General features: G+C 38.7%; 1 protein-coding gene across 4 annotated transcripts in view; it reads right to left on the minus strand.

Annotated features, from left to right (window-relative positions):
* cntn5 (contactin 5) overlaps window positions 1-13,271 on the minus strand; it is a 236,584-nt gene that overhangs the window by 24,322 nt on the left and 198,991 nt on the right. For 3 of the 4 annotated variants that reach the window (XM_074679098.1, XM_074679100.1, XM_074679101.1), the window contains 3 exons: window positions 9,882-10,026; window positions 3,653-3,780; window positions 3,070-3,257 (listed from right to left, as the gene is read on the minus strand). In XM_074679098.1, the coding sequence (XP_074535199.1) occupies window positions 3,070-3,257; window positions 3,653-3,780; window positions 9,882-10,026 (461 nt within the window). The remainder of the gene's footprint in view (window positions 1-3,069; window positions 3,258-3,652; window positions 3,781-9,881; window positions 10,027-13,271) is intronic. The other variant, XM_074679099.1, reaches the window with a different exon arrangement.

Consider the following 13,271-nt stretch of genomic DNA (forward strand, 5'->3'; position numbering starts at 1 on the left):
GTATTAAGCAAGCCTAAATGTGCTTGACAGGAAAAGGTGTGATTCCATTACATCTTGTAGAGGCTCATGTGGCTTGAGAGATTTCTGTTTAATTCAGGTGCTCACTTGCTGCTACATTCTTCAGCTCCCAGTATTTTCTGTGTGTTAAAATGAGAAATGCCTGGGGCGAGACTGGGAATAATTCAAGGTCTACAGGCAGCTGTTTAGCTTGAAACCTGATTAAAATTACAAACCATGCATCAGCCAGGAATCTGTTGGGCCTGTAAAGGATTGTCACTGCAAATACTTTCCCTCAAGAGCTCGTCTGGTAGCAGAGGACGCATCAGGACAGATGTGATTTTAACTTCCACTGCTGATGAAGGAATAGAGATATAAAAAAGACTCCCCAATCTACAGCAAATTTGGCTTTTAACTTCATTTAATGGTGTCGGCAATAATGTTACTTTTTTATATTACTGGGAGGGGAAATGTAAGGTACTGCTTTGCTGAAAGAAAATTATTAAACTTTTGGAAATTTAACAACAAAGTGCCAAATATAGAGAAGAACAATATGCAGGGCGTCCATAAAGTCTCTTTACAATTTAAAAAATATATTACAAAGGCAACTGATGAGATACCTTAATCAGATTTTTCCTATGTGCTCAGTAGTTCTCAAAGTTTTTAATCACATCGCATTACTGTATTTCAGTTCTGTTGTTAATGAAAAAGGTCATGTTCAATGAACTCCTAAAATATGGCTACTCCTGAAGTAAAGGCATGATGCATGTCATTGTTTATTAAACAAAACTGCAGACTCAGCAAAACTACAGGGTTATGTTATAAATATCATGAGTTGAACAAAGAAGGGGTGGAAAAAAAAGAGTTTCACTTCCTTCCACTCCTTTTTGAAAATTTAAAAGAAGTGTGATAGGTGATTTAACAATTGGTTTTTGTTTACATCTTATATTATTTGCAAAATTGCAAAGTTTCTTGCTTTGATGAGTTTTTTCTTGCTGATTATTTTCATTTACATTTTTTAAAATGAACATTTTCAATCAATCAAAAAGAAATGGGACATTACTTATGTAAAACAAAGGATCACTGATGCTATTGCTACCAATGATGAGGCTACGCTACAGTGAACATGGCAAGAAACTGAGTACCATCTTGATGTGCAGCCAAACTAGTGAGGGAAACTTTAGTATCTACAGTACTCCTCATTTTGTACTCATATTTGTCTGTTTATTTGCTTCTGTATTTTTTTTTTTAAATTGTAAAGTGACTTTATGGACACCTTAGCGGGCCGGATACCAAACTTAAGTTCTTATAAGGCACAGATTGAAATGTTTCCGCTGTAGTGAGAATTAAAATATGCCTCATCTTTCTGGGCCAAGTTTTGGTCCCAAAGGTTAATCATGTGATTACGATCTGGTAATGCTGTGATAGGCTGTGTTACATGTTGGAACATGGAGGACAGTGCTACCAACTTAGCAACATTCCAGTCCACTCTAGCAACTTTTAACCGGTCCCAAGCCCAGAGGAGGTTGTTATTTTAACAAATTAAAAAAAAAAAAAAAAAAAAAAAGACTAATTCAGAATTCATTTACAGTGTACTCAGTATATACTGAGCTGTCACTTCTTTGCAACTGTTCTTCTAAAGTTAAAAATCAAACTCAGTATTTGTACAGTAATGTGTTGTGTAGTTTTCTTTTTGTTGGAAGTGACATTACAGTACACAATATTTCTGAACTTTACTATGATGTGATATTGTAGGTAGGGGCAGGTTAATATAAGCTTTTAGCTTTCTCCTGTTCCTTCTCAAACATTACAGGTATGTCTATTTTTTGCTTTGTTGTCATTTTCATTGATATAACAGACTAGATTATTGCAACATCATTGCTCTTTCGGCAACAAATTGTGTACATATTTATTTTTCTACTTGATATCTGTAAATGTTTGAGCTGAAAAAAAATCAAATCTAATGTAATGTAATGTAATGTAATGTAATCTAATCTACAGAGTTGATATTGAAAAAAGTATAGTTTAGTAGACAGTATCGGTATTGGCACAGATATTGAAAATTTTTGATTGATACCCAGCCCTACCCTGAACTATGAAGCTTGTTTACTGTTCATACAACTTAAAAAAAAAACAATCAATGAATGTAATGACATCAGCCTGATTTTACACAAAGCTATGAAAAAAGAAACAACTAAATTAATTTTATTTTAAAGCAAAAACTTATTTTCTGACACTTTCTGTGGTCAATTTAGAATAACTGTGACCATGACCAACCCATGCATATGCTATAAATGTATTTGCATTTATCTAATATGACCTGAGAGCTCTGTATAAAGTCCAGCAGGATAACAACACATGTGCCAATAAGGAGAAAGTGGACTCTCAGAGGCTCTAGTCATAGAGAGAAAAGGTCAAAAGGTGACAGAAAATAGCAAGGTTAACAACAATGGTGCATCCTTGACTCTGAAAGAAGGCACAGGAAGCATCTTTGCGTGTGAATATTTTGTTTTCACCGGGAGTATTTATAAGACATGTCTCTCAGAGGATCCTTGACCCTGTATTCCCATGCGCCCCTGAGAAGACAAAAAGATCCCTTCATCATTGTCGACTCTATATCTCATTCGAGACTGCTGCCGACCTTCTTTTAACCCTTTCACCTCTCAAAGGCAGGAGGAGTCGGTCTCTATTTCCGTTTTGACAAACTCACAACAAATGAAAACAGTAGACTGGCTTTTGATATAAATCACAACGTGATGCCAGATAAAGTCTCTGAGGATGATGACTTTAGTAGAGAAAATAAAGAAGTAGTACACTGATTAAAAAAGTATCTACGGTAACAAAAGCTGGTTGATTCAGAGGCTCAACACAATTTTTTCCAGATTTGTTTTTTTTTCAGTGAAATGACAAAAACAGCCATCTGTTTAAATCAGCAGATTAACAGATTCACAGACAGAGCCACAGAAGATGACAGAGACAGAATATCAAACACAGACAGACAGACAGACAGACAGACAGGTGTGATAAGATCATAACAAATATGATGAATCTTACTCTTAGTGTTGCTCTTACTCTCGCTCTTACTGTTTGGATGTATTCAAAGTGGCCCCCGTCCTGTTGAAAGTTGATTGGTTTCTGGTTGAAGAACCACTGGAAAGCCACATCCAGCGACGTGTCGTGCGTTGCTTTGCAGCTCAGCACCACGCTCTCCCCGACCGTCACTTCCACTCTGCTCGGGCTCAGCTCCACACGCATGGCCTCTGGAAGCACAAAGCTGCTACACTGTCACCTCAGGCTAACCAAAAGCTAGCGTCAAGCAGCTGCATTAGACTGTGACATCACTGCCAGAGCGATCATGGGAACCCAACCCTAACTGGGGCAAAAACACTCACCTTTGTCAGATAAATATCCTGCTCGGCTCTGATCTAGACTGTGTACATAGCATCTCTGAGACAGAAGCCTCAGCGCCGCTAAAGCGCGCCCTTGTAATATGATTCTTGAGTGTGAGAGCCTTTCGTTCACGCTTGAGCAAGCACAATAAATTTCCTGGCACCCGAGCAAAGGTGGGGAGGAAAAAATGACATTGGGGACTGTTTACTGGGTGCAGACTTGTGCTAATTTGGCAGAAAATAAAGGCCCCCAGGGCATCACTTACCTTTTACCCACAGTATGGCAGTCATCTCTGCAGAGCCCAGCTGATTCTCTGCCCGGCAAACATAGTTCCCCTCATCCGCTCGGCTGGAGTTAACAATTCTCAGTGTGTTGTTCCGTAACAACATAATCCTACGAGAAAGGACACAAAAATCAATACTGGTATAAGACACAAACTCACGTATGAACAGTTGCACCACGAGTGCAGGCGTGAGGTTGTATGTCTATGTCAAGGAACAAAAATAGCAATATTCATGAGGGATGAGAGCAGGGAAGTTAGAACAAACTGCTCAGATACTCTTGAAATAATCATCCACTGGAGACTTCAGGGGGGGAAATATAAACCACGATTGTGTTTACAGCAGGAAAGTTATTATCTGTGAACTGAAGGACAAAAAGCCTCTGACAGTAAGTTGTTTGTGTTTTTGAGAAAGCTCCGAGGACCTGGGGATGTGAAGTCAAGAGCAGTGTTTGTATTTGTTGTGCAACCTTCAACGAGGGAACGTGAAAATAAGCTCGATTCAATGAAGATCAATCAACAATTTAAATGTGTTAATGAATCTGATCCATAGATAAGACTAAGCAGCTCTATCTGTGACGGGATTAAAACACAGATGCGTTTTAAGATACAGATAACCGTAATGGGGACAAATTTTCAGCAAAAGACAAAAAGTGACAGCAGAGTATTGATGTGGACAAAGAAACACAGCTTCCCACTGACTTTCAAGTCGGGTATAATAATAACACCGCACTTTATCTGATTGTGTGTCTTTGAAGGAACACAATTGTCTGCTGTTGGTGTAATGACCGAGTAATTTCAAATTCACTGAAGCAAACTTTGAAATTACAGTTTCTGGAGCACAAACACAACATAACCCCACAGAGAGGCTGTGATTCTTTCTACCCCGCCATCAAATATTAATAAATGCTGCATTCATCCTGCACCCTGCACATGAAGGCACCTGACAAACCCTAAATATTGCTGCATTCAATAAATCGAAAGCAAAATCTGTCAAAGCGAGATGTGCATTTCGCTGCTGCTGTCCTCCTGGGGAACAGAAGTGAAATAGACAGAAAAAAAAACAACACTTTGCTTGAATTCATAAGTAGCCCCTTATCCAGCAGAAGGACGCAGGCAATATGGTTTTAACTCCCCTCCCTGCCTTGTAGATAACAGCTTGAAAATTAAGTGCTCGGCAGCAGACAGCGTAGGGTGTAACAGCTCTTGTGCACGTCTGGGAGCAGATGGCTCCGGAGCAGGACTCGTGCAAAGTATAGTATTGTGATTTATGTTGAGCCACTGCTTCCCCCTTTAGGGTCCAGTGCAGATCTTTTCCAATCAGAGTGTAAATATTCACATCACATCTGATTTTAGGAGATCCTGCAGAGGTGGAGATGAATATTTACAAAGTTGTGCTTTATTAGAGTATCAATTTCATCCTAAATCAAACAATGGAAACGATGGGGTGTGACGTATTCTCATCTTTCAATTTAACTGTTTGGCGTTTGTATTTACATCGCTAAGCTCTTTCATCGTGGGAAAGGTGATTGAAACTGGCAAAGAGACACTCATGAAGGCGTGGTGAAATCTTGCTACCCATAGACAATTCAGAGGCAATCTGCAGCCAAGAGGCATTTTTCAAATTAGTGCAGAAATTCACATCCCACAAGGACACTGAGGCATAGAGGACAGGAGAGGGTCTGTTAGCTGCTCACAAGATGAAAATCCATGTGAGCTGAGGATATTTTAAAGGAAAACATGACAAAATCAAAAAAACCTATGTGCATACTTTAAATCTGAGAGGCTGCGATCAATAAAACTGATGCAGGATTTTCATTATCTGAATTCACTAACCTTAAACAATCACACTCACAGAAACCTTTCAGAGCCCTGAAAACAAACCGACAAACTCCGCTCTGACTTCTGAAACAAAAGGTCTGTGGCTTTGAACAGGGTCCGCCACGTACTTTGAAACTAATGGGATTAATACTTTCTATTTAAGAGACAAAAGCCACGAACATTAGCGGAAATCCATGTTAATTACAAACCTTCATTAAGTCAGCACAGCTGTCAATGGCAGATAAACGTGAAGCCGTTTCGATTCCTCCCCCGTTATTCCAAGAATAGAAAGTCTGTCCATCCATAAACTCTTTCCTTTACAGCAGGTAATGGCAGAAAATCCTTACAGGAGTCACCCTGTCTAAGACCTTTAAATGCACGGCTCCTCTCTATTTCAGACTGAAATCAGCCTTTCACAAGGTCGATCTCCTGTTGAGTGGTGACAAAAACACTCTGGCTAAGTTTATTTTTCACTGATAACAAAAAGCTGCTATCTTCTCATCAGTGTCAAACTTTAATTGGATTAGTGTTATGAAAATAAACCTCATATAACACCTTAAGGGGGAGCTGTGAGGAGCTACACACCATCATTAACAAGTGATTCTATAATTAGGGAAACATTTTAAGTACACAAAAAAGTGAAAAAAAAAAAGTGCTTTACTTTTTTGTGTCATATTCTATTTGATTACAAATGTTACATCTGGAATGTACTTAATTAATTAGTTGGTAAGCTTAAGCTCTAATGAATTCTTAAATATTTAAGTAACAAAAACAATCTTGGACCATACACCATGTCAACCCTGTTATGGACAAAAGTTGTAACTACTTTTTCAACATAGATCCATATAGCTGCGTTTTCACCAAGCAGTCCAGTTAGGTTCAGTACGGTTTGGCACGGTTTGGTACAGTTAAGCCTGTTTGTGTTTCCACAGCAAACTGTGCCCTCTTGTGGTAGGCGGTGTGTAAGCCTGATGCAGAAAGCCGCAACTGTTAAACAATGGCGTGACGCCGTAGCAGTCCTACAGTTTGCCCTGCTAATTAATTCAACGAAGAAGAAAAATGCGACACAGTAAACAAAGAGCATAGATGGAAGACATGCAGCATTTTGTCCTCTCCGTGATTGGCAGGTAGCTCTTTGATACAAAGTGCAATCAAGCTTTGTTCCAGAGAAGTCCGTGTGCCGCCAGGAGAAATGCAGCCGCTGCCGCATGATAAGTGAAGATTCTTTTGACCAATTAACAGTCTGCAGTGTTGTTTCCCCACCTTCCAAGAGCGGATTGGTTCAGTCTGGCACCCATATGAAGGGTCCCAAAAAGTGGGATGGCTCGTCTCGGTTATTTGGGGATCTGTCCCAGGATAAGTCAGTGGAAACACCCCAAAATGCGCACCGTACCGTGACAAACCGAATCGGTCCGCTTGGTGGAAACGTGGCTTATTATACTGAATTTAGAGTTACACAACATTTCTATATCAGACAACACTCCCCAGATATGTCCCTCATCATTTATATCACAGTTTAGCCAAAATCTAAAATAACTAAATATTGGTGAGGAGATATTAAAATATGTAACACTTTCTTCATGGTTCCCACTAAAAAGGACATGACTTCACTGATTTAAGTCATGTGACTTTGGAAAAACCCATGCTGATCTATAGTAGGGCTGGGTATTGCCAAGAACCTAATGATTGGATTCGATTTTGATTCTTTAGGTTGCGATTCAATTCGATTCGATTCGATTTGATTTGATTTGATTTGATTTGATTCGCAATCTATTCGATTCGCAGTTGATTTAAATGCTTTGATTATTGGTTTTCATGCCCCATGTGAACACATGTGGTATGTCACCTCACGTTTTGGAGCAATAAAACAACCCAAGTGTCAGACTTTAAAGCAAAAGGATCTAACTTTACGCTACTGCTGCTTTGGCTGCCATTTTTTTGTTGTTTGGTCTCTGGTGGCCCTCGTCTATACAACGCCAATAACCTGCACAGTCCCCCTCACTTGCCGGGTGATGAATCAATTCAGAGAATCTGCTGAATCAATATTAAATTGGGCGAGGAAATATTCTGATGCATCGATTCATCAATATTTTTACCCACCTCTAATTCATAGGCCTTTTTTCAATGGGTGACACAAACGTAATTCCCACATAAATTATTTGATAAGTTTTTAAACACATTTGTCATATTTTCATGATTATATTTAACAAATAACACTAAAATTAATATTCACAAACATGTATTCTAGTGGTAATTTTGAAGCGCAAACTAGACATTTGAGGAATCAGACAGCACAAAAACTGCAAATTCCAACACATGATTTACATTTTTAGCTGAATAAATGGTGATACCTGTTCACTTTCTGTATTAAATAAAAGTGAAATGTCACCCAAATGATAAAATTGGTCATTACTTGAAATAATACTTAATAAAATTGATAAGTATATCCCATAGACATGAAATGTCAATGAACCACACACAAACTAGCAGCACTTCATAGTTCATAATGATTAAACTCGTTGAAGAGTGGGATCAATTTGCTTGTTTGACACTTATTGAACAATTGAATGCTCTTAGAAAACAACTTTTTCTCAGATCATATAAAAACTAGATGGAGGGGTTGGGACAGGTATGAATCCTGCAGCTTGCAACAACAACAACAACAACACCCAAAAACAGATTTGGAAGGGTTTGACAAATACCTCAAAAGCTTTATCAGATCAGACAGACAGGGGTCATCCATCACCATTTTAGGGCAGCGCACTCACTTACTTATCCCCATCCATCAGTCCCTCTCAAGCCAGCGCTTTTAAAGAAAACAGACCTCCAAAAAACACTGGTCGACTTTTTTTTTTTTTGCTTTAGCGGGACATAAACTGTTTTTTTTTGTTTCACCAGCCTCTAAAATAACAGTGGTAAACTAATTCCTGCGCGTTGTGCTTCCATCCACCTGTTAAAGGCTTCAACATTTGTCGCTGCCTGTTTGAAGGAGCAGCTCACTGAGGATCTGATTATCAACTGGCTGCCCTTGCTGCGAGGCTGTCGAACAGACTGCTGAATCTTGGCTGATAAATAAAAGGTCCTCTTCTCTCACTCAGAACTTGGGATGCTCAGCAGCGACTGATAATTTCACTGGTGTCGCTCAGTTTGATTGATGGACCCTCGCTCTGCTTGGCCCCCTCTAGGTGCAACACAGAGAGATGTTTCTCATAAAAGATGATGCATCAAACTGAATGTGAATTCCAAATGCAATTGCACGCTCTAAATTGTCAGCTTCCCTGAGCAGGAGGTGGGGTTGAGGAAGGGTCTCCCGAGCTTTGCCAGCACCCAAGGTGTTTTATTTTAGTAGTGACACTTAATTTCAGTTACAGTAATGAAACTGTGATGTGTTACTACAAGACATGTATGCAATTCCTCAAGGGCCTGAGCCGGGGTGATAACGCTTACAATTATGCCATGAAACTGAGATGAAAAACAATATGAAGATACTGAGGGAGGCAAACTTTCATGACTTCATACATATTTTACAGAGCAATTAACTTGCTCCCATAATATTCTATCCTCTAAACTGTGCAGAGGTAAAAAAAAAACTGGCACTATTTATAAAACAGAGAGCTAACATATCTATGTCTGCAAAGAATATCTGGTAATCTGTCCCGATGATAGCAGCTAAATTAATTCCCTCCAAAAGTCCAAAGTGATTTTCAGGGTTTCAATTCAGACACACTCAAAGTTTTGCTACTTTGGCTGCAGAGTTAAGAGCTCAAGGCAGATCATTACTTCTGTTACATTTTTAGAACAAATTGATTCATCTACATTTTTCAACTTTTCAGCACCAAAAGCTGAACCTCTTTGGAGGCGCTGAGTAATGAGGATTAACTGTGCGATTAAAAGGATCTGTCATGCTGTGGAAATTTAACACACAGTATCAACCGTATCTTTTTTATTCCTGGTTATATCTAAGTTGATAATTGACAACAAAAAGCTTGACAGAAACAGATACTCCTGAAATGGTTGAGTGTTTGATTTAAAAAGCACCATCCCCCTTCATGCTGCCATACTCATGAGTATGTGTGTGTGTGTGTCTGCTTTACGTTGTGCTCAGGTTTTCTTTGATGACCTCAGTCTGTGATCTCAGGTTCCAGCCTTTGCATAGGCAAACACCTGCGCCAGCTAAGTGTCCTTGAGCGCAACACTGGATCCCTATCAGCTTTGGAGCTCTCGCAAGCTGCATGTAAATGAGAGTTTTTCTCACACAGAACAAGAACTCAATGCATTTATATAATTTCATACGACAAAACAACCACACAGAGGGAAAGAAAAGATCCAGAGTGAAGATGCCAAGTCTTTGTGAGAAAAAGACATGATGCTCTAAAAGCTGCTGTTGTTCTACCTTTTATTCTGCTGTATACGCCTGTCTCCTCTCCTCCATGTTATCCGGGGCTTTGGTGATGCTCTGGGTTTACATTCCAGGGACACATCTTTTCCAAGAGTGGCAATGACCCGGACAGGATTGTGGACAAAGACGGGTGCGGATGCTGTGTGAGAGAGACACACAAGGTTTAACAAAGGAAGAAATAAGACACTATCAACAAAAAAAGCAGACTCAATGTATCTGTAAACATTTATCCGTCTGATACTTGATTTATGACAGCCTGGGTCCAGATTATTTTTTTCCTTAAATGTTATTTTCTATTTTTAAATGTTTGATTTTTTTCATAAAGTTACAGACATGTCCTTTCCAGAGGACAACATGCACCTGTACATTCAACATAAAACAGTTTGAGCTTAATGAAGAAATGAGTCAAAATGTTGTTTTTTTTGGTAATTCCATGAATATTTTTTTTATGCTTTGCAAAACACTTTAATAGATATTTACACATTTTAACTTACAGTCATTTATACATTTTGCTGTATCTATTGATACAAAATGTTACCAAGGATAATAAATTACCTATAAGATAAGAAAAGAAAAAGACAAACATGAAATTAAGTAAGTTGAAAAATAAGTAAATAATGAATAAATTTGAGGGGGTTGGGTGCACCAATGCTTCATGTTGGGATTTAGGCTCTTTAGTTCACCAAGGCAATGGACGACATCTTGCTTGGCTTAAAGTGAGGTTGCCATAAAAACTGCTCCCCCTGGTGGCTGGCTGTTGTATGGGCCAAAAAATCCATCTCCCCAGTCATTCCAGATGGGCTGTGGTCAAACTTTTAAAAATAAATACATCTAGTAGAAATGTTTCTCACATCTGACTGTTGTGGTGATTTGAAGATATCATTGGGCTGCCTTGCATTCAAGTCCTCTTTTTTCTGAGGAGTTTTGTTTTCATTGGTTAAAAGAGGTTAAAAACGAGGATTTACGTCACGTTTAATGATGATTGACAGCTGCTGTTCTTGTGTATTTTTGGGGGGGTTTGTAAAATATGTCCAGAGGGAGAGCTTAAAAGAGATTAGACTCTCAAAAGAAAGAAAAAAAACTATCATTTTTGATTTTTATGGTTGCCCAGCTGAGCACTGCAGCCTCTCCAGACACTTTTTGAGAGATCAGGCTTTTTTTGGGAACTGGTGTCCTAAAAAATCTTGCAACAACCTTCTCCTTAAATTCCATTCATACATTTAAATCCTTGACTAAATTAAATTACAGTCATATTGTTATCTAAATTTGACTAAATCATTGATTTTGCTTAAGAAAAATATTGAAGAATTGTCTGTAACTGTCTGAAAAATCAGATATCTGAACATGGAATTGAAAACATGTTTAATACCCTAAGATGAAAAAACACAGGAGAGACAAATCTTAAAAGAGGCTGATATAAAGTTCAATCATAAAAACTATTTCATTTAGGAGAAAATGACTTTTAAATAGCTGTCCACTACAGTAAAAACTATGCACCAGAGGGATATCTTAAACATACTACACTACACACACCCCTGTAAGAGGAAAATATGTAGTTGCTGATTGTAAATTGGATTCAAGTATTGAATTAAATCAATTTTGGATGAATTTGTACAAAGCTGAATCATTTCACTCTTGATCCTTTTAAAGATATAGAAATAAAAGGACATTTTATTCATTATAAACAATGGGTGGCTTGAACTGAAACCAGTAACTTATGCATTGTTTCAAAAACCGATAACTGAAAATCACTTTCTTAATAAAAAAATCACTCTGATCAGATACCCCTTGTTTATTTATTTATTCATTTATGTTATATTTTTCCCTTAAGGTGGAATAATCTCAAATAATTGTGGTTAACAAGTTACAGATTAATAAACATACCAGTGGTTACGCCTCTCCAACTGTGGCATTTAAAAGACATTATTCTAAAAATGCTGGAGGCTTTTGACTGACATGACTCAAACACAGTTAGATCAAATTATTTTGAGGTAATAATTACATTTCCCAAAGCATTCTTCTACACTTACAAAAGAATAAATATGCTTTCATAAACTTCAGTATAATTTGATGTAGTTCTCAATCATATGTTAATCTACTGGAAAAATATAAACATGTTCGGCTGCTTAATTAGTAAATAACTGCCTTGATGTAAATGATGACATGCTTGGATGATTTCAACTGCTTTTATGAACATTCTGCTTTACCCTTATTTAACAAGTCTGCCTGAGTGACTACTAAATACGTTAAAGAAGCATTTTAACAATCATGGCGTGCTCGCAGGCATGAATTAAGTCCTAATGGTCTAAATAAGGCTTCAAGCTTTACGTTGATGTGCTGCTGGTGTGCAGCTGCATTACACATCAAGGCCATCTCCAGGCTGCGAGGCCTTGTCAGCCGTGATTATTCAAATCCTGACTGATGCCTTATAGGTGACATTATACACAATGACAATTCAATCCCGTCTGTAGCTACAGGCTGACCCCTCTCCCTGAAACACTTGTGTCTTTGAGCCTGGGTAGTTGCCTGAGTGGCAGAGGTCCCCCTAGACACGAAAGCAGCAGAAAACAGAGCAGTTGCTGTGTGTATTTGTTTTAATCAAAATAAGAGCAAGCCTGCAGCTGGTGGCAGCAGTACCCTTATTACTTCAGTGGCCACCCTCCCAGAAGAGCGGGATCTGGGACAAGATCACAGGCATGAGGGCAGCCGCTGCCCCAGAGTAGCCTCCAGTGATCACTCATCTACAGGCTGTTATTAGCCATGTAATCTGTCCTGATAGTGTTTGCTTGTGGACATCTCCACAGAGCACAGGTCACTGGAAGAGACACCTTGGGGGTATAGTTATGAAAACATTCATCACAGGCTTCCATATATCATCAAAGCGACTGTGACTCCAAGGAAGGCTAAAGCAGCTCCCCATCAGTTCAGATGAAGCTTTTTAGAATCCACGACTCCTCACTCTTATGGACAAAAGAGCGAACGCAAAGTTGGTTTCAAAAAATATAGATTTTCTGCAAAAAAACTTTCTCCATTTGCTGTAAGATTTTCAAAATGCCACAGATTCCCCTTCAAAAAGGGCATGCCACAAAGACAGTAAATCAAGCTGTCCCTTGGGGGAACATGAAAGGGGAACGGGTGTCACCAGATGCGTCCCAGTATAGAAGATGACAAGGAGAAAATAGTGCATCAACACAGAACAGTGGACAGCCAGTCAGTGTGACTGTTATGTTTTAGCCCAGAGCTCTAAATCTGAAGGGCTTGGTTTCTGCGGCTTCACATGTCCTCAAATTTCAGAGCACATGAAATACATGTGAGAGGATAAAAAAACCCTGATTCAGAACACGATGTGTGAGTAGACAATTGTTAATAATTAAAATGGATTAT

The sequence above is a fragment of the Halichoeres trimaculatus genome, unplaced genomic scaffold, assembly GCF_033239565.1.
Source record: "Halichoeres trimaculatus isolate MK-OKI-2021-1 unplaced genomic scaffold, fHalTri1.1 fHalTri1_scaffold_9, whole genome shotgun sequence".
NCBI classification, from domain to species: Eukaryota; Metazoa; Chordata; class Actinopteri; order Labriformes; family Labridae; genus Halichoeres; species Halichoeres trimaculatus.